A 27,252-nucleotide genomic window follows, 5' to 3' on the forward strand; every position below is an offset into this window, starting at 1 on the left:
AGCTTCAGAAGAGTAACGTGCTGGCTGCATGGATTCTGTAGTGGGCCAGTAAGAGTAAAATGAAGACCTAAAAAAGAAAAATTTTTAAAAGCCAAATACAGACTTTCTGTCTCAAAAAGGGAGTTACTCTAGACTGAACACATAAAGCCATGAAACCAAATTGTGCCTTCTAGAAATAGAATAATAAAGGTTTTTCCCTTAAACTCTTCTCCTATTACATCAAATGATGATGGCAGCATCAGGAAGAAGAAAACTGGATGATTCTTCATGTGCCGCTCCCTTCTGTCTCCCTTCTTGTTTAAGCTGCGCAACAAACCCCTGCAGAGCCATCTTATGCTCTTCTGGTCCCTTGGATCCTGTAAGGCTTCAAGACCCAGCCTAGGGGCTTAATGAGGAAGCAAGTCAGGGCTTAAGCCAAGAATTAACTAACAAGGTAAGCGTAGGCCGTACTGCTCAAGTACACAAATTTCTGCCTATTTCTCAATGGCTTGTATCATGCAAGATGTCACACGGCAAGTAGCAGTATATACTGTATTCTCCAGCTGATCTGTGTGTTAAGTCCCGTGGACCTCACTGTAACTCCTTTCATCCTTTCAAGTGTGTGTGGATACTGTTAGAAACATTAAAATGAAATTTCCTAACAGCAAAAAAAGTGAATCATTCTCAGTGATAGACTATTAAGCACATAATGGTATATGTGTATATAGTAAGCATATAATACATTTTACTTCTCATTCGCTGGAGAGCTACATCATGTGTCCTGGTAGAAAGTAAAATAGAAATGAAAACCCTTCAAAAATTATCATCCTAAAAGTGAGTTATAAGTAACAAAGTAAGCTCAGCATGTCACTGTTAGTTACTAAAGAGACAGCATGTTAAAAGAAGGAAAGCATGCCTTTAATTAGAAAGTATTTGGTAGACCTAGAAACTGTCCTTCAGGTTAATAAGGTGCATTTAAAGTATGCATTTGTGAAGATACCGATGTCAATACACTTACCCACAAATGTGGTAAAGATACTTACATCATCTTGCTAAGAAATTAAGGATTACTGTGAAAGTAATTTTAAGATAAAGAGATTTGATGTTCCAGTAACAGATGCAAGAGCTTTCCCCTTTTAGCCTCAGTTAATTTCCAAAATGTATCCAGCTCAACTGAAATTTTTACAGGAGTTGCACTTTGTTGTGATGGGTTCTTAAGAGCATCAAAAAGGTGTTTAGTGTTCTCACTGCTACTGGTAGCATACATCTGTCCTTTAGAAGGTGATTGCTACGCTGCACATTAGCTGACACCTCTGTTGGTAGTATCAACAACTTGTTAACAGAAAAATCACTTGTCCATGCTGGAAGGGAGTAATTGACAAATGTGCACCGAGAGCTACTGATGGCTGCAGTGAGAAGTCAAGGATTTGAATTAAGGAAGGAACGTTTGTGTGTTTAACCATGGTGATACCAAACGTAAAACTATGAGCAGTTGGATTACACGGGGTTTTTGCATGATATGTTTCTATTTTCTACTTGTCCCTTGTCTTAGAATATAGGATCCTTATGTGGAAAGCACTGAGTATATTTTGAATGCTGTCAGAACGTGACAAAGCTGATGAGACAGCTGGTTTATCCCAGACGTGGATGCAGTAATGCCTTTGCTGCAGTTAAAGGTAGGTCAGTGGGAAAGCACAAAATGCTCTGCAGCGGTATCTGTCCTTAACATTCAGTTTGTTTTCTGAATGTATGACTTCAGACCTCATAGCTGCCAAAATAGCACCTCTGACAAATGCTGAAAAATTACCCATCTGAAGTATGCAAAGCAAAAGTAGAAGGTAAGTTTCACTCCAAATAAAACAGTATTGACAAATACAAAAATCTGTTCAAACCCCTTCCCCCTCTTTGTTTTTTCAAGTTGCAAAGTGAATAAAGTAGAAAGAGTATTGTTATGAATGTGAACTACACTTCCTTCATAAAGGCTCTGGGAAAGTTCCATCATCATGAACCCTTTAAAAGCCAGTTAAATTAGTTGTTTAACAAATACATGCTAAAAGTGACGGGAACATGAGATACGGATTGTGTGCTTTGGACACCAACCTAGGAAAGCTATATACCTGCCTGATGTGTCACTTCCAACTATGCTTTGTGCAGAGCATTTAGCAGGGCAGGCTCACAGTGGTAGATGAAGCTGCTTAACAACTGAAAGTTGAGTTTCCCCAAGCCCTTGTCATTGTGTAGTTTCTATTATTTCTATTTCTATTGTGTATTTCTACATATTTTCAAAAGAACTTGGAGAGGTCTGCCAAACAGCATTCTTAACTTAAAACATAACACAAAACCCTCCAAGAGGCAGAAAAGCAGTTTATTTTATAAAGACCTCAAAAATAAATTCCAAACAGGCTGACAAAACCACAGTGGCAAGTTCTGGTATTTAAAAATTAATTTATTTTAGTGAATAAAAGGTGCATGGACAAAACGTGTTGGGTTTTCTTTTATTGTTTGGGTTTTTTTTTTTTTTGGTTTTTAATATACAGCAAGTTTGTCATGAAGGAGAGCATAAAAATAATCCTTCCTTTCAGAATTGTGTTTTCCATTGATCAGTGTGAGTGGGTGACTGCGCAGATATTTAATGGGCAGATGTTACAAACTCATGTGTTAACAGGAATGTGCAACGCACCCCTTTTTTTTCCTACTGTACTTAAAATGTGTGGCAAGTAACTGTCAATGTTTTATTAGTAAAGGGCTGTTCTTGTTTTCCTGACAAAAAAAAACCAACACCCTAAACCGTAAATAAGAAATGTAATACAACATTTTGAAAGCTCAGACTGTAATGGTTAAGGCAGGGGATTAGAGATCAAGTTTCTTAAACTGTATTTCTGCCCAGGCTGACATAGTTTATGAACTGTGGCAGCGTTTTCAAGCTTCTCTGAACTGCCTCTCTAATGGAAATATTTACTTCACAAGTATGTAGAATAGCCAAATACCAAGGAAAGGAAAAACACTGGCATGCAAAATGAAGCTGAAACTTGGTACAGGTTCTTACATTAGGAGCAGCCAGCAGCTGATCATGCCAAAGCTCTTGATGCTGTGGCCTCAGCAGCAGAAACTTCAGCTCCTTTTTAAGCCTTTCTGACAATGTTTTGGAATGCACATAATCCACTATGGCATGTATTATTGTTGTTCCAGGGAGATTTTGCAGAGGCAACCTTCTCCAGCAGTTATTCCTGCCACCAAAGTACACAGGGCTTTCAACCAGATTACTGGTAGGCTGTAAGAGAACAATACGACTACAGGAAAGTGAATATATTTGTGGTGTTCTTCTCTATAAAGGTTTTCCCATGCCTTTTAATCAGTCAGATCAATCACTTCAAAGATTAACTTCCATATTGAAGAAAAAAATGCAATGAAGATGCTGGAGCAGATAAAATTGTTTGGTTAAAAAACCCCAAACCCAACCATCTGTTCTGAAGGTATTTACATCTGTATTACATAATTGCATCCATAATTGTGCAGTCAGCAAATATAAACTGATCACAAAAATATGTATTTATAATATATGCACCACTGTATGTCCATAAACAATTGGAATTTTCTTTCCTGTTCACGTACCAAACTTAAAAAGAGAATGCACTTGAAATATTACATCTCTCCTCTGTAATATTGGGGAACAACTGGCTCCAGCCACAGCCTGGGACTTCACTTCGCTTGAGAACTAACAAGAGCAGGCAGCATTATTCACCTCGGTGCCATCACTCCTCTCATTGCTTTCCTGTCATTTTGAGCTTTGAAAATGTTCTTTCGCTAACTCCTTGAGGATGAATAAAACGTATCACAAAATGTGACTGCTTTGAAACTATGTAGTCACTCTCCCCTCTCTCACAAAACTGCCATAAAATACTGCAAAATTGGCTTTCTACAACTATTTGCTGCACACTGGTTGCTTGTTTTCCACAGATACAGCTGACTGTGCAAAGCATAGTGCACTGGAGAAAGAGGCCCATTAGCATGCTTCACCCATCGGTCACGTGCATTTTAGACATAAATATTCCTTCCTGAAGAGGGAATCTTCATAACCAAACCTGTCATAAAATATCGTTATCATCTGTTATCCTGTAGTTTGGGTACTGAAGCTTGTCTGGTGCCATTTGTTCGTGGTATTTCTGATGTTCCATTAACTTGCAAGCGTCAGCTGCTGCCTGTGAAATACAGCAGTAAAATGCGACAAAAAGCAAAGGCACAAACCTGAAGTCATCTTATTTCATCTCAAATTGATCCTGACAATAGTCCTCTGTGCCAGCAAACAAGAAGGACCGTCTGCTGATTTTACAGACAGCTTGTTGAGAAGCATTGCCCGATTCTGCAATGCAGTGGTTAAGCATCCCCATTAGTCTGGAAAATACTTGTTCATGTTAATGCTGATTCTATCAGGTCTGTAAAGAGACTGCAATAAAGAAATGTAGCATTTTTCTTTAAGAGGGAAGAGAAAAAGTCATCACAAAGAAAATTTAAGATGGTAAGAGGGTGCATACCTCATCTGTCTTCCTACAGTACCCTTCCTGATGAACTGTTTGCTACCGTGTTCCTCATGTGCTTTACCTTCTATGTCAAAATTCTGTGACATTTTCCAGCACTAATAGCATGCTATGCTTCATATTCTAAAATCAGTATTAACTGTTTTAAATTACTGTAATATTTTTGGGACTTGAAAAAATCATAAATAGAGGATTCATGTTATTTTCTTGGTGTTCTTATGTGTCTAAATCAGGAGCGTAGGCTTCTCCCCCAGTGCTAGGGAGGAGGTGAGAGTGCACTTCAAAGCAGAATTCGGGTGTGGTGAACCCACCGGTGCAGCCTATGTCCAGTTCACCCCGAGGTAGCAGAGGCTTGGTTTCTGAAGGCTGTGAGGTTTCAGAAGCTGGGCAGCCTGAATCACCCCTTCAGCCCAGCTCCTGATGAAGTGGCCCCCCAGGAGAACTGGGGTGTCTAGTGTATGGCACAGCATATGGACCCCACGTTTTCCACGCATTACAGTTGATGTGAACAGAAAATACAGACTAATGCTTTCAAGTATTGCTGTATTAAGCTTCAGGGTAATTTTTTCACTGCTACTGAAAAATTAACATTATTCAGCAAAAGCAAGGCACTTGTTTGCATTTGAAATGTGGTGTTACATGACCAAGATTTAAGTATGAGGATAAATATCTTTAACAATGTTAAAAAGAGATCCCAGTAACTGATCAGAAAGTTATGACAGGTGAAGATGAATTAATTCACTTAATTTGATGGGTTTACTGTTCTTTTTCCACATTTGCTGCATTGGCCCTGGGTGCTGAGAAAGATCTTAAACACAACAAAAGGTGGAAATTACTGACCAGCAAATCCAGGGGGAAAAAAAGCAGCAGTTTATTAACTGGCAGCGTGAGAACAGTTTTCCGGGGATATAATTGAAATACAGTATTGCCTTGGCCTGTTTTATCTGACAGGGATTTAGTACTTGTCATTTCTGATGTTCTAATACCTCCATGTAACAAGCTGGACAGCAAGGGATAGGCACAGCACTCTCCCTTCCAGCAGATGTAAGCGTAAAAACTTGCTCCTGTCCAACTTGCTCCAGTGCGCTGGGAGACGCCACATCCTCAGCTGCAGAAACCAGGTAGCACTGAGACACAGAAAAAAAGGGTAGTTGTGGTTTTTAATTGAGTTTTTTGAGATTAGAAAGGCCGGGAACCCCATCTTGGTCTCCATGCTCTAGCCCCATCTCAATTCTGCTGGCACTGAGACACCTCTGAATATCTGAACATCATAGAACGGTTCGTGTTGAAAGGGACCTTAAAACTCATCCAGTTCCAATCTCCTGCCACAGGCAGGAACACCTACCACCAGACCAGGTTGCTCAAAGCCCCGTCCAGCCTGGCCTTGAACACTGCCAGGGATGGGGCAGCCGCAGCTTCTCTGGGCAGCCTGTGCCAGGGCCTCAGCACGCTCACAGGGAAGAATTGTTTCATAACATCTAATCTAAATCTACCCTCTCTCAGTTTAAAGCCGTTCTTCCTTGTCCTATCCCTACGTGCCCTTGTCAAAAGTCCCTCTCCAGCTTGCCTGTAACCCCCTTTAGGTACTGGAAGCTGCTCTAAGGTCTCCCCAGAGCCTTCTCTTCTCCAGGTTGAACAAGCCCAACTCTCTCAGCCTGTCTCCATAGCACAGGTCCTTTATAAAGCCCACCTTTCCCTACACCCGCTCCTACTCTTTTTTTCCCCATTCTTTCCCCCCTCCGCGGCTGCTGCCGGCGCTGAGGGGCGTGGCCCCCCGCCCCACGTGGCCCCGCCCCCTCAGCGTTGCCAGGTTACCGCGCCGCCGGCGGGCGGGGCAGCGCCGGCTGCCGGGTCTCATTCAAGCCGTCCCGCCTCCCCGGGGCCTCCTTCTCTTTGACGTCATATCCCCGCGACGCTGCTGGAGGTTACCGCCCTCCCGGCGCCGCCATGTTCAAGGTGAGGAAGCCGTTGCCCCCGTTGCAGCTCGGTGCTGTTCCTTGCCCGTTCCTCCTCCGCCCCCCTCCGCAGGCGGGGCTCCCCGCCGCCCGGCCCGGGCACTCCTCGGCGGAGGCAAGCAGCGGCCTCTTCGTTCAGGCCTCGGCTGCGCCGCGGCCCGGGGCCTTGCGGCCGGACGTGCCGGTTCCCGCGGAGGCGGTGAGGTAGCGGCGGTGCCGCCGGGCTGTGGCTCTGGAGGCGGCCTTGTCTGGCGAGGCGAGGCCGGCAGGGGGCGGCCCGGGAGCGCGGGCGGAGGGCCCGCGCGGAGGTTGCGGCCGGGGCGCCGGCACGGAGGGACCCTTGTTCCTCCCGCTGCCCGCCTTAAGGCGGGGTTTGGTCGCTCGGGGAATCGTTTCGTGTTCTGTCTAAAACCGCCCTAACATCCGCGTTGTCAGGCGGCAGCCGTGCCCCGGGGCTTGTGTGGAACTCCCACAAGCGACTGGATCTACTTGTCTCTCATTTTAACATTTCCAAACCGCGTACCCCGTCCCTGGTGCACAAAAAGGCACACGTGGAGGCCTCACTTCGTTATTTAAAGTTAATTCTCGGATATGGCGGTGTGGAGCTGTAGTTAATGTTACTGGATTCGTACAGTTGTGACTGGCTTCAGAGTCTCCCTTTAGTGTATGAGGGTTGTCAGCTACATCTGTGGAAAGGAGTAAGGTGGCCACCCTTGGTTTAAGTCAGGTAATTGTCTCGAAAGTCTTTGCTAAGAACAGCCCCAGATCTCCTCTCAGGGTAAAAGCAGGGTGTATGCTTAAGTCAAATTGAAACTGGTGATGCTTGATTCTTGGAATTAATTAATTTTTTTTGTCAGATATTGATAATATGTCAATGTACTGATATGTTGAGCAGTCTTTTGCCACAACTTAATTTATATATATGTATATATTAATGTTGGGACAGTTGCTGAAATCTTTATGTAAGGATTTTATCTCGGAGTTGTTGATAATTCCATAAGCAATACTGAATTGTCATTAAAGGCATTATGTGTGAACCTGTGGATTTAGGCACCGAGTATAATATTACTGCTTTTATACAGCCATTGAGGTTAAGCAGGTTTCAGTGTTTCAGGCCTACCAGACCTACCTGGTTTTTTACCTCTAAAGCCAAAAGGGAAGGAGGCTTCTTGTCCTTGATTAACTGTCCTTAAGGGAACAGGAGGGATCAAGAGTCTGGGTTCTGGGATTTTGTTATTTTAGTTGGGGTTGAGAGACACGAGGAAGAAAGAAAGAGAAAAATGAAGCAGCTTCATACATTAGGACAATTATCAGCCTTCACAAAAGTATGGTTAGGGATTTGTTTTCCTGTTGTTCTTCCTTTCTCTGGTTTTGACATGCTGACAGTAACAAGTGAACTGAGAAGCCACAGGCAAGAGGGAAAAAGACAAGTTCTGGTTAATCTTTAGTTCTCCTTTCCCCTGTTTGTATTAACAACAAATATGGAATTTCTTCTTCCTAGAGGCATTTTTTTAGTTAAGAATCAAGAACTTTGAGGAAGACAGTGAAGCAAAACAAGACGAAATACGATAGTCTTTTGCCCTCCAACTTTCAGATTTTGCTTGCAAGTGATCTGATGTCTACGGATGAAGGTGAATTCTTCAACTGGAGAAAAGAATAAATTCCTTATCTTAATTAAAGTAAATGCAGAATATTGTCTAGAGAAAGGAAAGTCGGCTCAGCTTTTTTGGTACAGCTGCACAACTGTAAACTGTGTTTAGTAATGCATGGTTAAGATGGAATTAAGAAATGAGATCCTAAAGCGAGTTTTGGAAAAGAAAAGCAGAATAGTTAATCTTTCATACTACAAATAAATCTTTCAGTGTGTGCATTTGTACAGTGCTTTTGTAATGGTTCTATCTGTCCTTAACTTAGCTGTTGCAGCGGACCAGTACAGCATAGCTTAAACGGCACATTAAGGAGAGATTCATCTTGCACTTTTAGTGGTTAGTTTTCTTTTGTTTAAAATGTAAATATGGAACCTTGGGAAAATGTCTTTGCTTCAGTATTTTGGTAGTATGAGCAGTTGATGTGTTTGGTCTAAGTTGTTCTGTGATCACTGATTTGTTTGTGAAACCAAGGTGCTTCTGTTCTTCAGCTCTGCTGTTTGCATCTTTTATGTAAATATCTCAAATATTTAAAGCATTTGGATTTACTTTTTCTGCTGGTGACATCTAGCACCATTTACACTGTTTGAAAATATTTTTCAGAATGAAAATGCATTTAGATTTCTGCCTTTTCAGTTTTGCACTGGAAAAAGAAAGATTGAGGAAATAGATTCTACAACTGTTAATGGTTAGTGGCGTTCATGTTTTTATCTTGGTAATGAAAGTATGTGAAAAGTCTGTTTAAGCAAACACTATTAAAGATCATTTGTGTCTTTCCTTGGCTGTGAAACAGCTGATCTTGTCATTGTGATGTTTTGTTGTGGTGTTGTAATAATGAGTCCATAAATTCAAATAAGGAAAAACTTCAATTTTAAGCAAGTTTTTCTGTACCTTCTGATCCATCAGATTCCTTATGTCTTTCTGAAAAGCAACCCTATGACCTAGTTCTTGTGTGCTGTTTCTCTACACATAAATGAACATTTTCAGGAAGTTTGACAATTGTATAGTCTAATTTTGAGTTTGAGGAGTGTCTTTGTTATGTTTAATAAGTATTCCATCTGCAAAGCAGTGGAAGAAATTAAAGCTGCAAGTGCTGATCTGTACAGAATAAGCATGCAGCCTGGATAACTTCAAAGCTATTTTATCACAGTTCTGCAGTGGACAGAAACAAAATTTATGAGTAATTGTCCTGTGGATAGGTCAGTAATCATCATAACAGCATGAAGGATGTGTTGGTTTGACCAAGGGTTCAGTTTCACAAGCGGCTAGGTCAATGTAATGTACCCTTACTATTTCTGAAAAGGAAGAGGTCTTGCTGCCTTCTTTTTCATCCCCTCTTTCCTGGCCACACAGTTCCTCTGGTGCTTGTCAGCCTCTTTCATGTGTGGGTTCAATTACTAAGCCCACAGAAAGCTTTCTGCTTCTCTTTCAGGATTAATCTTTTGCCAAGTTGGCAAGGTGAATTGCCTCGTGGTGGAAGTGTCCAGCCACCAGAGCTAGGGCAAGGTGAGCAGCAGGACTTCTGGGAACTGATGCCACCAGCACAGCCACACTGCTCCACTTTGGTGGCCACAGGCTGTTAGATCTCATGCTGTATCCTGTAGACCTCATGTTGGATACTCATGCTGTAAGCTGACACAACAAAACACAGGCTGCTGTGACTCCACGCTTTGTCTGAGCAGTAACAGAAATGAGAGGTTTAAAGGCTACGCATTTGAACTGCTGTTTCTTGAGTTAAACACTGCTGTTAATAAGGATGTGTGTGTGCTGAAAGATGCTTTCTGTACACTCTTGATTCATTACACAGCTAAGATTTTTATATTTTGTTTCTGTAAGTTAAAGCAGTCTCTCTTGTTAAGAAGTACAATTTAGTGTAAGCCCTGAATATTGGAAGAATGATATCCGCCTTACTCATGCTGTCTGTGTTGTGTGACTGGATTGAATCCGTTGTGTTTGAAAGCAGTGAAGCGTCTGTCACGATGAACTGTAATTCATCTTTTCCACAGAAAAGTAGAAGACATTCCTAAAATTCCTAGAGAACAGTAATTATGTTCTGATAGTTTCAAGTGTAAGTCTCATTTATTTCCTAAATCTAGATTCTGAACTTCTGGGTTCTAACTATAGACATTCACAAAGTTGCTTAAATTATTAATATAGTGTTGTTAGTATCTATACTGAGAAAGCTGATGAAAATCATATTTGAGGTGAGACAAAACAGAAGATGTTTCTGTGAGATGAAAACTGATGAGATTAGCTTTCATATCTGCTGTCTCCTTTAGCTTTAGGCTTTTACACATACCATTCGAACAATTTAGGTGTTATCACTTGGGCGCCCTGAAAGCATTGTGTACCACAGACTCCCCTTTCTCTGAGCTCCTAAGCATCTTAATATATCACTTATTACCATATGTGGGGACATAAACATTGTCTAAATGGGTGTGTTCAAGCATGTTGCCATTTTGTTTGAATTTAATTATTTTCATGTCTTCCTGTAATGTTTCCAGGTAATTCGACTGGGGGCTACCCCTGTTGGCCTGAGCTTGTTCTCTATCCAGGTTTATGCTGCTTCTGCAGAGAAAGAGACTTCCAAAAAGGAGTTGCTGAAAACTGAGGAGGTAAGAGCCAGGAGGTTAGAGCTCTTCCATCTCTATGGAAATATCAGTGGAGTTCTGAAAGACGTTGTATTTTGGTGCGTGAAAGCATTTGGGTGCAGCTCTTCACCTTTTGTACTCTTGCCTTTAAAACAGCTTCTCAGTTTTTGGTATCAGAGATGTCAATATAGTTTTGCTTCTTTTACCTGAGAGTTGCATTTCATGCCCTCTGTTTGATAGCATTAGGCTTGTTTGTGTGCAAGATATTTTTTCATATCTTTTTCTTTTTTAATGTAAAGATATTTACATTAAAGACTTCTGTTCTTCATGCCGAAGTTGCCTTTTGATGTTTGTAGATTTACTTGTGGTCTTATTTCACATACACAAGAATTTTTTTTTTTTTTTTTTTATCGAGGTAACACCAGGTAACAGTTTTCTTTCTTTACAGCATTCAGACCTAAGCAACAACAAATACAATAAGTAGTGATAATAAAACCCTGTTACTTTATTATTTCTCTAAGATGTTACAAATATCTTGGCTATATCACAACTGGAACTTTATAACGCCCTGTCAAACTAGAGACTCAGCATTGTTGCATAGGCTTTTAACAGTCTCCAACATTAAAAAATACAACAAATATTGTAGTTCATAACTAAATGCAGCTTTATATCTATGAGAGTCTGCAGTTTTTTAAAAACTTTAAGTACTTCAACCCAAGCTAAAGTGTTGTTACAAGAGCAGTGAAACTGAGTGTACACTCAGGTCTTTTGGATGTGTCCGAGTGGTCAGTTCAGTGGCCTAATATGACAGGATCAGTAGTTGAAGCAGTCTCTTGGCTTCACCCCAGTGAAGTAAGCTTAGCTAGGGCTGTCGCGTGCCGTACACCACCACTGGCGTGAGTCAGTAATGAGGCAACAGTTTCAAGTTACATATGTACTGAATAATTGGCTTGCCCGTCAGCTTCAGCAAAGCAGAATGTGCAAGCCCTGGAGTTTTGGCTGCCTTTCTTACCATTCACAGACTATGTTAGTTTGGATCTCTGTCAGCTGTCTAGTTTCATAAAAATATATGGGAATTTCCTTATCTCTGGTGCTTCTGTCCTCATGCCAGGCGTGGCTATTATGTTGTGTAACAGGATCAAAGTTAAACTGATTGTGAATATAATTGCCAGGGATGACCAGATTTCCTAGGGAAATGAGAATTAAAGCACCTGTCGTTCTAAATGACATGGGAAGTCCAGTGGCACAAGCTATGAAATTATTTGACAAATTCTCTGTCATATATTTTGTTATGATTAAGAGCTTTTTTAATTGTGACAGAGATACAGTTGTTTTCCAACTTATGCTGGAAAGAGGGCTAGCTACACTTTGATGCAACTATATGGGTAAACATCAGTTTATAATAAACTACTAAATGTGGTATAAAATACAAGCTCTTTATGCTAAACATCAGTATAGCAGTCTTCAGGTACCTAAAGAGGGCCTGCAAAAAAGCTGGAAAGGGCCTTCTAATAAGGGTGTGTAGGGACAGGAGAAGGGGGAATAGCTTTAAACTGGCAGAGGAGATTTAGATTAGATATCAGGAAAAAATTCTTAACTATGAGGGTGGAACAAGCTGCCCAGAGAAGCTGTGGATGGGGCTTTGAGCAAACTGGTCTAGTGGAAGGTGTCCCCCTGCCCATGAGTGTTAAAGTCCCTTCCAACATAAACCATTCTGTGATAAACTGCTAGGAATTTTAACCAGTTTTATTTTGATCTGAACTTTGCTGTTCATCTTCAACAGTATTGACTTTGGTCTATTTTTAAATGCAATACAATTTTAAATATATTTAGGTAGTTGTAATAAATATGTTGTTATGCTAAACCCTAAATATGGTGGTTTAGTATTTATTATGTGAAGATGCCCATTGGTCTTTGGGTGGATGTCACAGTTCCTATTCGCTTAGCCCTGTGGTGCTATTAATGCTGTCAGTTGCTGATGTGGTTAATGACTGCAACATTAGGATGTCATACCATTTTCCTGCTCAGTAACAAACAGGCAAATTTATATCGGATGTTACCTTTGTTAGAAGCTACTTAGACTCTTTAATGATGGCTTGTGCAAATATAGAAAATGATCGATTGTGATTTCTGGTACATTTAGCACGTTAACTGAAAACCCAGAAGTGCTGATGAAGACCAGAAGCATTTTTCGCAATTATGTTTTGTGTTCTTATTAAACTCGTTTAATATTAATTTATAACCTGTGACTTGGATCATACAGCAGCTATGGATGAATTGCATAGCAGTTAGAAGTCATCTTCATCATAGTATATAATTAAACTTTGCTCATAATGGTTGTCTCATAGCTGTGCCCGAATTTTTATTGTGCATTGTTTATGTAGTAAGCACTGTGTTAGGTGTTTTCTGGTTAGACTGTTTATGCCCTGAAGACCTACTTATACAATTACACCTTTGTTTTTAACCTCTTGTTTGCTAATATTTACAGCTGTCACTCTACTCCTCTCCAGCTTGTGAGACTAAATATGTGGAGAATCCACAAACCCAATTGGAAGAGGGAGTTTCACATTTACGGCATGTTATGGAGCCATATACAGCCTGGTGTCAGGTATAATGGGTTTATATCACTTCTGGTAGTGGTTCAGTTCAGGGTAAGAGTTCAGGTGGGATTTTTTTTTTTCTTAGCGACAGAATTAGTTTTCTAAAATGCTGCATTACTTAAAAGTTTCCAGAGTTTGGGTCATAATATTTAGCCCCTCCTCACACAAACCCAGTTGTTTTTTTCTACTAATTTGCTGAACTAAACCTGTGCTTTTTTGCATCTTGTATCCAAAAGAATTAAAAGAAAGTTAACTAAAGCTTAGAATTGTTATCTGAAATAAACTTAAGCTTAAAGATATCTAGGGATATCTGGAGTAGGTGCTGGCCTGCTGCTCAGGAATGCAAGAGAATGATTAAATTTGCATTTTCCATGGTCAGAGAGAAGGCCTTAAATTATCAAGCATTGTGTTTTGGAGCAGCAGTACTGAGTTGTCCTCACTACAACTGTAACAAAACACAGCTTTGCAGAAAATAAATCAATATTTGCTGAACTGGAGTGTTGAGGGAAGGAATGTGGCTCTCTGGAAGAGAGAAAATCCCAGGTCACTAGCAGTGGCAAACCTAGCTCCCAGACCTTACCCCAAAACTTTCTTGCATATTTTATTAGGTACCGTGTTTATTCTCAAAGGTAATAAAATACTAAAATAGTCTCTGGAGCAGAGCGGAAAATCAAGATCTTTGTAATCAAGGTCTAAATTACTGATATTATATTGCAGACTCATGATGGCTTTCTTGTTTCTTTGCTGACCCAGCAGATACTGAGGCCTACTTTTGAAACAAGGGCATCCTTGCTGTTGTGAGTTGTTTTCTTCAGCTGCAAGCTGGTTTTCCAGTTCTCCATAAAAAAACTAAGCTGTTCAGATCAGGGTGGTGTTCTGCCTAGAAAAGTAGAAAGGGTCTGTGTTGTGGTACTAACTTCTAACAGTAGTGAAACATTTTATCAGAAAACCCAGGGTTACTCAGTGTAGCCATGTGTCCCTGAAGTGCCACTAGCAGGAGCAGTAACTTCAGTTTTGAAGGGGAAGGGGGATTTTCCATAGAATAGTTAGAGCTCTCACCTCCTAAATGTGTGGGCTCTCTCCTTGGTTGCCTGTGGTAGCTGTAACTGGAAATGAAATTTGAGTCAGTGTTAGTTGCCCAGTTGGACTGGCTGCAGGTAAGCCTTGAACAGTGCTTTGTCTCTTGCTGGCCTGTTGTCTTCTTATTTGCTTAATTTTTTGTCTGTGTGGTGATCATTTACATAAGATGTGCTCTTCTGCCTCACACACAACAAACCATTTCCTGGCAGTGGTTTACTGACTCATTTTATGAAGTGGGCATGTAAACTTTATGGGTTTGGGGTCATCTTTCTTGCTTAGCTCTAGTCAGAGGTAGTTTTGGCTTAACACCAACCCTGTCCCCTGCTGTGTTAAAGAAAATAATATTTTAGGTGCATCTTGATTGTCTTTAAAAACATAACCCAGGATAATGCGAATAAAATTGGTTATGTTAGTACATCCATTTTACTTTTTCAAAATTGCATTTTTAACTGTAGTGGAAAGTCAGCAGGTGTAGAAATGAGTCAGTTATGTGTGAGCCGTGACAGATCATCAGACTCAGTCTCTGGGGTCTTTAGACCATGTTCCTTTTTCATTGCCCAACATCCGTTTAGAGTTATATTGTGCCACATGCTAGGTTTGTTGGTTTTTTTTTGACCCTGAGTCACTCCTGCCAGTGGGGAGATGAAAGTTCTACAGATGATATCCCCATGCAGCATCCTGAACAAATGCTTTCACTTCTGCACAGATACAGCTCAAGTTGTGTAGTAAGATCATTCTCCACTTTAGCTTTGGGCATACAACCTTATGAATTTGTTCCCTGACTGACACAGTCTTACAGTATCTTTTTGAAGGATTGTCAGCATAATGAGAATTAGCAGCATTATTCTTCTTGAGAACTTTTTTTCTACTTTTTAAAAAGGCAATGTGAATTCTATCACTTCCTGCTTATTTTCAGTCTGAAATAAATCTAAAACTACTTTGTGAGGTTGATGCAGTGCTCTTGATTTACTTTGTACAGACATCTTGTTTACCAAGTCACTTCCAAAATGCTATTTTGTTGGCTTAAGGTCTTGATTTTAGATCTAAAATTTTGTTGGCCCAGTCTCTTGGGAAGTGGAATTTATCACCTTGCAGAATGAGTTCTGTACTCCCGTGAAGTGCTGTGAAGGAGTTGTACTTCCTTTCTTTGCATCAATGGATGTATTTTTGTTATATTTTTCTCTACACACACTGAGAAACCTGAGATAATACTCAGTTTTTGCTATCTGATCAGGAGCTTGATGAAATACTGAATTTGACTTCTGTGTTTTGAGACACTGTATTTCATCTGTGTGCAAAGACTGCTTAGAGAAAAAGCTGTAAGTTGTGCCAGACATAACACTGAGCAAGCATAACGCTCTAAATGAAGGGTGGAAGTGGGAATAAAAAGAAGTTATTTTAGGGACCCAACACTTCTTCTATTTATCAGGTCAGTTACAATCTGTAGTAAATATTTTACTCACTTGGTATCTATTTACTGTTGTTTTCTCTTTTTTTTAGGATCTTTATGCCCAAGCTATGCCCAAATTAGAAAAAGCTGTTGAGCATGGTAGAGGTAAATCAGTTTAGTTTTCTTAATTAATAATTTAAAATGCAGGTCTGTACTGTATCTTCTGTTATAAGGGAGTTCCACTAAGCATCATTCTAGATATAATTTCTAATGCATTTAGGACTATTTGCACTGTGTATCTGTTTAAATTTCGTTTGTAGGTCATAATAACACAATATTTCTAACAGATTAAAATCTGAGACATGCATCTCTATTGATCAATATGCAGGAAAAGGAGGGAAAAACATCCTCACAATTTATCCCCAGCCATTTGCTTGGCCCAGCCTAGGAACTGAAACTTCTGTTTTTATTAGTTGTTGCAAGCATTAGGTGTTTCATTTGTAATGTTTAGCCCTTTTGTTTTGGTTTACTTCCTTGGATCTCTGAGGAATTTTGAATTAATCCAAAATAATTTGTTGGTTTTTTTTTTCTTGTTTTGGAAGCATATTGTCATCCTTAGGCTTGTCAGGACTAAGCCTGGATGCTGTCTAGAGCTCATTCAGATACTGCACCTCTTTTCCTTAAACTTAAGAGTCTCAGTCTTTTGAACTCTTTTGTACGGAAGATTTTACATACCATCCCATTCACCATCAGACTCCCATCTTGGAGTGAGCTTTGTTTATGCTATGTCTTTTCTCTGTTCTGTGATGTGTGTTTTGTACAGTGTTTTATTGAAACTAATTCTTGTTAACATGTAAATGTAAGAATCCATTTTGCAAAGTTTTTTTTTTTTAATCACTAATTTGAAAAAGATACAATCGAGATGCAAAAGAGCAAAACAAAACAGATGGCCCAGGAGCAAAGGCTTCTATGAAAATTGGTAAACACAATATGATATTCAGTTTCATTCATGTGTCACTGAGAAGATCTCAAAGGCTTTGAATTTTATGCCAGCAAATTTAAAATGTGCATAATAGTTAAAAGTGTTTTGATAACTCTTTTGTTTTGTAACAATTGCCAGCATGTATTGATGATTCCTTATCACAAACCCACTTTCACATTACATTAAAGCACTTCTATCTGACTTCTTTTCAGAGGGCTATGAGTTTCTGCAAAACCCCCCTGCTGGATTTTATCCAAGGCTTGGTGTGATAGGTTTTGCTGGAATTATTGGATTGTTTCTTGCTAGAGGTAAGTGGGAACCTTTTGAAATGCTTTTGTTTTGATTTGGGATAAGTAATTTATTTGTGGGGTTTTGGATACTAATTTTTAATTGTGAGATCTGACTTAGCTGTACAAGCATGTTTCTACAATGTTCTTCCAATTATAAAGAAACTTCAAGTAAAAGGTGTTTCATAACCATCAGACTACAAAGGAATAAATTATGGTAAAATACAGAGGTTTCTGAACAATGATACATTTACAGTTAGTTGTATATTCAAGTTCCTTCAAGTATTGTTTATCCAGGCACAGAACTGCTGCATATGGTGATATTCAGCAAAAGTACTTGTGAACTGGTTGTACTGTAACCACATGCACATTTTGTGCTATAGAAAAGTGATACAGTTAACTTCATCATGCTACTTGAAGAGACTAATATGTTTATGGTTTCATAGAAATGTTATTTTAAGAAATGTTAATTGTGGAAAAGCATTTTGTATTTGTATTGAGATATTCTTAATACAGTGCAACAAAGTAACACAAGAAGAAAACGTGTAGAAAATGAAACTATAAAATTCCATAATTTAAATACCAGTGGGACTTGCTTTGGATAGAAATACACTTTTTGGGGGGCCTGTACATGTTGAACAAACTTGAAGTGTGTGCTTGGCTATGTAGAAGCAGAAAGCATTCTGTAAATACATGCCCTTCTCAAAATATTCAGTTTTCCAGTGAGGATGATGAAAGCAGTATTTTTTTAAAAATTAAAATCAAGGTCTTCAGCTTCACACATTTGAACTTTTCTCTTGATTCCCACTTCTTGAGTAACATGAATGAAAGCAACTTCCAGCCTTTACAATTGTAACAAAACAGGAGGGGGAGTGGAGTGCAGTCTTGAGTCTGAAAGATTGGAGGGTCCCAAGTTTAATAAAAATAAAAATCCCTCACAGTACAAATGTCTGATTTGTGAATCTTTTAGAATGGGAGCCATAATTTAAAACTTTTTGTCTGGTTATATATATATGTGTAACAAATATAAAATATATATATTTTGTCTGGTTTCCAATACTGACATTTCCAGAGAGTATCCAGACAATAAAAGGAATTGCCCTTAAATTTTGATGCTACAGAAAACTAGAACCAAGTATCCTCTTCTCTCCTTGGTCTCACTTTAAAGATTGCATAGATAAATCTTCCAGGTCTAACTATAACGCTTGGAGATACAGCTGCCCGCTAAGTAGAAAGTACGCTATTCAGAGTTTAATCACGTGAATGTTATGTAGCCGTACAGCTTGGTTTAAAATGCCATTGAAGATACCTTGTTCTAACCTTGTGATGCACACTTGTAAGACAGAGGAAGCAATGTGTTTATTGATAGGGAACAGCAATTTAACAAAGTTTGGTAGTAAATGCAACAGTGGTTCAACAAGATTCAGTGGCAAGGTACACTTGATTACAATGTACGCTGCAGAGCGGACAGAGTAAATCCCATGTGTCAGGGAGACCCTGGAGTCACAAGGTTCAGAAAGGACCCCTTTGCTTTCTAAACTCCTACTCAGAGGAGTCTAGGTGCAGCTAGATCCAGTTCTAGCCCCTGACTTGGTCAACAGTGTATGCCTAAAGATTTATATGTGCAAAATCAGCCTGAAATGTAATCTTAGTGAAGCTTGCAAAGTTTAGCAAGCTATTAGTCACTTACCAAGGACCTGTTATGACAAGGAATCTCTCAGTATCGAGGACTAAGGATCTCTGCAGCAGGCGTAACCTTGAGAAGTGTCCCTCCTTGAGGGGAGATCTTGTCATGCAGCCTGCTGCTGCCAAGAACTCAGAGGGCTCTTGAACTGCTCTCTACTTGTGATTGACTTAGTCATATTTGCATACTGACTACAGAAGTTAGTTTATTCCAGGTTTTTTGGGAGTCAGATATTGACCAGCAGTGCAGTTAAGTGAGTGCATTGCTTAAATTAGCCCTTGGCTGTTGCGTTGTTATGTTTCCCTCGAGTCCACTTTGAGCATCCATTACAACCACCAGTGGTTATCACTTGAACAGGTTATGGGAAATAAAAGGTCACGCTGGGGGAGGAAGGAAGCACCTTGTTGAGTAGTACTGAAATAGATATGAGAGTATTCCTAAATTTCAGGTATTAAACTTCCTCTAACAGGCATCTCCATCAAGTAGCAGCCTGCTGGTAGGCATTAATATCTCCAACTGTTACATTTACTCTGAAAGTGATACTGTAGGCACACTGATAAGCTATCACTAGGGAAGATTTACTTATTCCTAGAAACTACAACAAAAGTGGAATTTTCCTGGTTGTAAAGAAGCAATGAAATTTACCTTTTCTGTGCTTTCTTATAGCTGGTTGATACCAGATTCCTTCTGCACAAGACTAGCAATATCATTTTATAAATGTCTCGTTTATTGCTAAACTTCTCATTATGAGCATATGTTAGTGGAAACATTTCTAATATGCATTTCGTCTTCAAAATTCTTTATTCCTTTATTAGATGTGCGTATGGCTTCACGTATAGAACAGGTTGTTCTGTGAGGAACAGAACCATTGCATCCTGACTCCTGATCTGTGACCTCTTTTCTCCTCTACTATTTGCTTTTCTCCTTCACCTGCTCCCTTATATGTTCCTTTCTGACTGGACAAACTGCAGCATGCCCTGTGACTGATTCAGTGATGCGTGTTGTTACTGGCCAGTCAGGATACACAGCCTGTGCCCAGCTGTAATAAGAGGATGAACTTTCCAGGCAGTTAAATTATTTTACACTTATATGATTTAATAGAGAATTCAAATTGATTAAAATGGTCAAAATTTAGTTGGGGACTGAGCAATAGGCATATAGTATAACTGTAAGTACTTTAAAAGTACTTTCAAATGCTTTGCAAATTGCTATAGTGAATCAAGAAAAATTAGTCATAAGAACAGTTGTGGGAAAATCAGTATTTGTGAGTCAAGATAACTTAGAAAGTTTGTATTGGAATGTCTCTTGTTCTGCTTGTCAAAATAATGGTATCCTAACCTTTTTTTTTTTTTGCCTGAGTTTTTCCTTTTAGTTTAGAAAGGAGTATCAGTTGGTATAATTCTCTTAAATATCTCTTTAAGTGTGGCTTCTATTTCATTATTCAGTATTCTACTTCAGTATGGAATAAATTATGTATTCCTACAGTAAATAGAGTTGTACAGTACTTTTCACTATGGAAATATGTTAATAAAATTATTCTCTTATGAAGGTTAAAAGAATAATTACTCACCAGAGTAATCATGTTTCTTAAGAAACCAGTATCACTGAGCAGAAAATACGCTAAACTATATTAAATAAAATTGTTTTGATTATAAATAAAAGGTTAGGACCATTTGGCTGTCGTAGTTCACATATACTCTAACAAAGTTTTTGTTTTTTTTTTTTTCACGAAACAGGCTCAAAAATAAAGAAGCTAGTGTATCCCACAGGTCTCATGGGTATTGGTACCTCCATATATTACCCTCAGCAAGCGGTTGGTATTGCAAAGGTCAGTGATGATACCTTTTTTTGGAGAAGTGTTTTTTGCCTCCTACCTTCAGATTAACTGGTAATCCGTTTTTTGAAAGCCACATCAGTGTGCTTGGCACTTAAGACAGTGGTTACTTTGTCAAAGAACATGCAGTCTAGACTGAAAGACGGTCAGATGCTCTGTTTCTTTCAGTGACTTTTCTGACGTCTGCCGTAGTTTCTTCAGTTTGAGGAACATGATTTTCTTTCTGGATCTATAATGTCAAGTAATTATAAATCAAAATAAATATGCTTAGTAAGTACAGTTTGCATGTTTACTTACAGTATTAAGGAAGCTTGAAATATCTTGAAAGCAAATGACAGCAGGGTGTGAAAGAAAGGAAGAAATAAAAAGGGGAGGGACACTCTACAGTGAAATCATAGGAATAACTTTTTGAGATAAACGTTGTTGATATTTTCTGCTTTTTGTTGGATAGAGTTTTAAGATAGCATGCACGTTCTGGAATAGGATAAGGATTCTGCTGCTTATTTGATGCCTTTCCTGTTTATGCATTTGTTGTTTCAGGCACATAAGAAACAACTTAAAGTTGCTCATGTGGGTTTCCTGTGACAGAAAGAACTGAAAAGACCAAGCAATTTGCTTACAGCCCCTTCTGATCTCAGTTCATCTGCCTTGCTGTCCACACTCAGTTGTACTGGCAGTTCCTCTGTTCTCCACCACATTCATTTTCAAACCCAGCTTTTAACCACTCACAGTGAACATAATTTAGTGTGTCAGAAATTCTTTATATTTCAGGCTTTGGTAAATGCCTGTCTGGTTATTGGTGACTTGTGAATGACACAGTCGTCAGGGTGTAAATACGACATTCTCAAGAACATATGATGTTCTTTGAAAACTGAAAGGTCACTGACGTAGGGAGAGTCAAAAGCACTGTTTTTGAACTCTGCCAGCACTGTGATACCCTCGTCTTTGATGGAATCTTTTTTTAGTGCTTCCAGGATTCAGATGCTCTAAATACAGACAGTTCTGCTGACTTGTTCTCAGGGAGTGAAAATTATGCAAGTAGCAGAGGAAAAAAAAAACAACAAGTGAACCATCAAAACTGAAGAAACTGCGACATTTCTGATGGAAACTGTGTATTAAAATTCTAGCTGCCTTCTAAACAATGAAGTGGAAAGTGATTGAAGATTGTTCAAACTGATGTTATCATTTTTATAGAAGCTTAGTTCAGTCTTAACTGTGGATTTGCTACTAACAGCTTCACAATTCTTTGTTTATTTTATGAAAACTTTGAAGTGCGTGATTGCCCTTTGATTAATTCACAGTTCTTAGTCTGACTGTACCAAACATATGATATGAGACCATGAGCCTGAAACTTGATTGGAATAGGTTTAGCTTTGTCGACTTGGTTAGGACACTGGATGTAAGAGTTCGGAAATTTCTGTGGAGAGAGTGGTATCTTAGATACTGTTTTGGTTCCTCTAATTGCTCTCACACTTTTCTCTAAAGAAGCAAAGTTTTAAGTATGTCAGGTCTTACTAGTCATTATTTTTATGCTTTAATCTGAATTGGAAGCATTTTCCTCTCTAGTAATTATTGTGTAATGTTTCAGAGGCCTTTCATAAAATGAAAGCCTAGAAAGTGATGCCTACAGTGCAAAGCTCACTTGCCAAATTAATAGAACCGTATAGGAAATATTCTGGAACTAAACTTTATTTTTTTTTTAATTTATTCTCTGTATTATGTACTTTTTTCCCCACACTTGAGTATTTCATCACTGCTTCGTTTTGTAATCTTTCAGTTTTGAACATACTTTAGAAAATGAAAAGTTTTCCTGTGTTTTGGTTTTGTTGTTTTGTGTTTTTTGTGGGTTTTGTTTTTTCCTTCTGACCTTTATTAAGGACCGTCCATTGGAAAGCTGGAAATAAACACAGTAAAATATATTTGCAGTTAATGTACAACACTTGATGAGTCTCTCTGGAATAAAACCTTTTTCTTTCAATTAAAATGTAGAGTTGCTAAGTCAAGTCACAGTAACAGAGATCATAATTGGTAATGGTTTTCAGACACTGCTCATCTAACTAGAGATAGAAGAAATGTACAGACTAAATTTTTTTCTGCTTTAGTAATCATCTTATAAATCACAAATTTGTAAGGGATTTATTTCCTCACTGCTAGTATTACTTCAATTTGTTTAACTTTGAACAAGTGGTCAGATGTTATATGTGGTAAGGGAACTGAATTTAATACTGAAATGTAGTTTGTTCTAGTGGAATTTTAAATGGTGTTCTGGAACTATATTGCTTTCCAGCTAATCATAATACATTTAAATATTTTTCTATCTGTGGCTTATCTTCCATCTGGAAAAAAACTTTGTTATGAAGTTACTTACATCAGTCTCTTAACCGTTAGAATTAGTTTTTGTTCTTTGTTATTAGAACTTCTGAAATTTCCTAAAGTAATGTGTGTTATGCTTACCCTTTTCTTGAAAGAAAGAAAAGCTTCCTAATACATAACTTTATTTCTTTGTTAACAAACTAAATTACTTTTATGTCTCTAGAACCTACATCTCATCTCTTGCCCAGTTCAGTCCATGTAGCATATGTTGGTTGTACTTGCACAACTGAGAGCATGATATAATTACAGGAACTGAGGGTTGGAAAGAAGGAGCTGGGCTCACTTGATGCATGTTTACTGCAGAATGAAATGCTTGTTAACAGAGTAGTCATAGTGCAATTTCACAATAGAAATGTAGAAAAGCCAGCAGGTTTGTGGTTTCCCAGCATGCAATGTAGATAAAGAATTGCTAACTGTAGTTCTGCTCCATAGGATGCATTGAGTAGTTATAAAAATTGCCTGGCTCTGTTCCTGTTGACTCGAATTTGCAGCTTACAGTCTATCTTGAACTGTGTTTTTCAGTACTTCAGACTAGCTCTGAAAGTCAGATGAGCCCATGACTCATCTAGGAAGATAGTGTGACCAGTGGTTTACCAGGTCTGAAAAATGTTTCTCATTTTATGTTGCTAGCTGTATCCTCAGTCATATTACAGACAAACCTCCCCCCCCTTTATTGTGGTTATTTTTCAGTCCATGTGTGCCCAGCAGTGAACTACTTGGCACAGGATGTTGTGGATCTAAAACTTTGCATGGAGTTTAAGAGGAAGTACAGCAAGTTCATAGGAGGGAGATTCTTCAGCATTGTTATACACATAGAAATCACCTCTGTCTCAGGAAATCTCTGAGCATTAAATTGTTGGAGACTGGAAGAAATTGAAAAACCTCATTCAGGAACTGTTTCAGAAACACCATGTATGCTTGCTCTGTTCTCATAGTTTTAGTTTTCCAGCTTTGCCTGCTGTGGAAGATAGGGTGATAAATTCTTATTTCTTGATTTTATAAGTTTTTAATTTAATAGCTGTCTAGTTGGGCACATTCTCAGTTTTTGCTGTTCTTATAAATAAACTGACAGTGATATGGAAGTGAGTACTGACCCGAGTCTGAAGTTGTAGGAGTCTAACACTCGAGTTTTAAAGGATGCTGTGAATATTACAGTCTCGTGTCATATAAGAGGTAGGAGGTACTCTTTTATTAGACTTTGGGATTCTTCTAGTCATAAAATTTCTTGTTGGTGTGATACAGCAAACACCAATTTTCCTAGCTGTCTTCTGATTTGTGAGGTGATAGCTGGTTATTTGTTACAGCCATCTATCAGCAAATTTATTCTAAATAGTAAATGAAAAGAAACAAAGGAGTACTCTCACTGTTATCCCAAAGCAGTGAAAATGTGAAATTGCAAAATAGTGACAAAATAAGCAGGTTTGGCATTTTGTCTTTAAAATTAGTGTGGTCAAATTAAGAAATAATTTGTGTATGTTAAATCTGTAGAATGTTGAGTACTAAGAAAACCAAAATTGTTTCTGTATGCCATCATTCCACCCCTTTTTTATGCAACTGTATTTTCAGGTAGTCCTCAAACAGGTTTTTTAGCAAATTGGGTTGTGTTACTCCTCATGTTTTATTTGTTTTCAAGATGTTGATTAATGCTGTACACCTTGAGCCTTAACAGGAGGATGTTAACGATCTTGTGTTTTGAGACTTCTTCCACTTAAATAAGAAGCAAGATAGTATTTTCCAGATTATTAAATTCATGCTTTCTGATACCTTTTGTTTCAAAGGTTGCTGGTACACAGCTGTATGACTGGAGTCTTCAGGGATATATTGCTGTAGAATCTCTTTGGAAGGATAATCCTAAGAAGAAGAAATCTGGGGAAAAAAGTGGTAAGGTAAGAAGTCTCAGAGGACTGAGAAGTCTGAATTTTGTTGCATTTTCAGAAAAAGAATATTGAGCAATAGTAGGGGGTTTTTCACTCTGATTCAGCTTTTATTTCAGACAGAGGTTTCATTCTCTCTAAACTGTGGAAAAATATTAAGTTTATTTCAAGTTAAACTTTCAGATATGCTGTTTGGAAGTTTTCTTTAGTATGATCTACTAAGTGTTTAATAAGAAGGTTGGGATTATTGCAGTTGTAGTGTGAGGGATCAGGCGCTGAGGGTCTTGATGAATTTAAAAACCCCAGACTTTTCTTTAAAAAGTGATTTGACAACAAGTTCCATAAAATCTGAAATAAATTTTTCTTTTTTTCATTGCATATCTCCTATTTGAAAAAGAGAAAATGGGCTTTTGTTTGCAATTTATTCCCGTTTTGTTTTTTTCTCTGAATATTCATCATTATTTGCTCTGGCATGATGATGCCATTGTGTGCTGCTCTGTTAAAAGTTACTATCTAGTCATAAACCCAGCAGTTTATAGGGGATTTAGTCATAGATAACTAGCTGTGTGGTCTAATACTTACAGCTGTATTTTAGTAATATTTGGTTTAATTGGTTCGTATCCAGAAGACTGCCAATGAAGATTGGGTTTCTTTTGAATCTGCCTTGAGCCAGTCATCCTGGTGAGATGTCAAGCACAGTCATTGCTGAAAGTTTCTGCTTTCTGTACTTCCAGTTGTTAAGCACTATATGAGGAGCAGGGCTAACATTCACATACATGATTTTTTTTGTTTTATTTTGGTCTGGCATTACTGTTCTGTTGCACTAAGCAGACTGATATCTTGCCTTAGAGAGGCCTGCATCTGATGACAGAGCAAATGCTAAGCTAACATAGTGACTTTGTTTTCCAGAGTTTGGCAAGCACTGAGGTTTCTTTAAAACAGCATTTTTGAATTAACGTTGTTAGCACAACTAAGTGAATGTATCCTTATTTTCAGTTTTAGAACAGAGCAGCTTTCCTTATTCCCCCTACAAAACATAGAATCATAGAATAGTTAGGGCTGGAAAGGACCTCAAGATCATCTAGTTCCAATGCCCCTGCCATGGGCAGGGACACCTCACACTAAACCATCCCACCCAAGGCTTCATCCAACCTGGCCTTGAACACTGCCAGGGATGTGAAACAGCAGGATTTCCCTGCCTGCTTCATGAGAGAAGGGAATACCTTTTTCTTTTTTTCCTTTTTTTTTTTTTTTTTGCAACACTCCTGCGGTCCATGCTTATACAATACCACTGTTTCAAGGCATCTGTGCCTTTAGTTACTTTAAATCTCAATATCTCGGCAAGCGTGCTCTTCCACAGTTGATTTATAATCAACAAAGTAGTTGCACTACATTTAAGCAATATTATTCAGTGTACGTTAATTGGTTTGGAGTTAGTGTTTGTATTGGTATCTAAATATTTGCTCGTGTTTGTGTGTTAGAGTAGTGTATATTAAGAATTTATATTAGATTTTTAAAATATAATGTACATATTCCTACATAAAACCACAGAATGGTTGAGGTTGAAAGTCTTAGTCTTTTGCTGTGGATTTCCTGATTGAGCCATAACTCACAACTGGTAATAGTTCACACTTTGTTGTAAGCCAGAAGTCATATCTGAGCAGAACATGGTGTATTCAACCCACAGGCCTAAGATGTAAAGGGGACAGCCACTGAGATGTTTTGGAGAGGCAGTTGTGCTTGGACAGACTGAAGGTATGGGACCAAGTTCCCTAGGTAGGTCTAGGTGTGGGACTAGTTCCAAACAAGCTGTGTTGGAGAAATGCTCAGTTCAGTTGCTGAATTTTATGAGAGTGGAGACTTTCATCAGTGAATACTCATCCTGTATTGGCCGTAGGTGCTTCAGTAACTGCACTTGTATAGCTCTTTGAATAAACAAAGGCTAGTTAATTGTACTGTACTTTTCCCAAAACCTAGGCTGCCAAAACGTATCACAAAAAATAGGCAACATTAAAATATTTTAGAAAGACAAACTGACAGCATCAGTAAAAATTAGCTGAGCTTTTTATGTTTTCGTGTCCCAGGCTTTCAAAGGGAAATTCATGGTTGTTATTGGAAGGCAAAAACTTTGAAGCTTTCATCTTACTGTAAGGCTTATGCAAGCACTTGCTACCTCAGCAAAAAAACAAATGACAGGCAAAATTTCAGAGACCACTAAGTAAACAGACTTCTTTCTCTTCCTCCTTCCAGAATCTTTAAATCACACCCCTTACTTGCCAAAATATGATAATTGTACAAAGGAGCAAAATGCCAATGAATGGTTTCCTCCTGAAGTTCAGGTATCATTAGTGTTAACTGTTGCCATTTAACTTGATGGATTAGGCAAAATACAGAAATCCTGTAACTCACATGAAGCAGCACTATGCACTTGATGAAATTGCC

At 38.7% G+C, this 27,252-nt stretch overlaps 1 protein-coding gene across 8 annotated transcripts in view; it reads left to right on the top strand.

The window, feature by feature from the left end:
• The first annotated feature begins 6,279 nt into the window (after positions 1-6,279).
• Positions 6,280-27,252, top strand: part of APOO (apolipoprotein O) — a 31,155-nt gene continuing 10,182 nt past the window's right edge. The window contains exons 1-8 of one of the 8 annotated variants that reach the window (XM_065677278.1): positions 6,432-6,470; positions 7,971-8,803; positions 10,620-10,730; positions 13,195-13,314; positions 15,887-15,941; positions 16,971-17,066; positions 20,466-20,557; positions 24,715-24,822. In XM_065677278.1, the coding sequence (XP_065533350.1) occupies positions 8,801-8,803; positions 10,620-10,730; positions 13,195-13,314; positions 15,887-15,941; positions 16,971-17,066; positions 20,466-20,557; positions 24,715-24,822 (585 nt within the window). In that variant the 5' untranslated portion in view covers positions 6,432-6,470; positions 7,971-8,800. The other 7 variants (XM_065677272.1, XM_065677274.1, XM_065677279.1 and 4 more) reach the window with 7 other exon arrangements.

The sequence above is a fragment of the Lathamus discolor genome, chromosome 4 (assembly GCF_037157495.1).
Source record: "Lathamus discolor isolate bLatDis1 chromosome 4, bLatDis1.hap1, whole genome shotgun sequence".
NCBI lineage: Eukaryota > Metazoa > Chordata > Aves > Psittaciformes > Psittacidae > Lathamus > Lathamus discolor.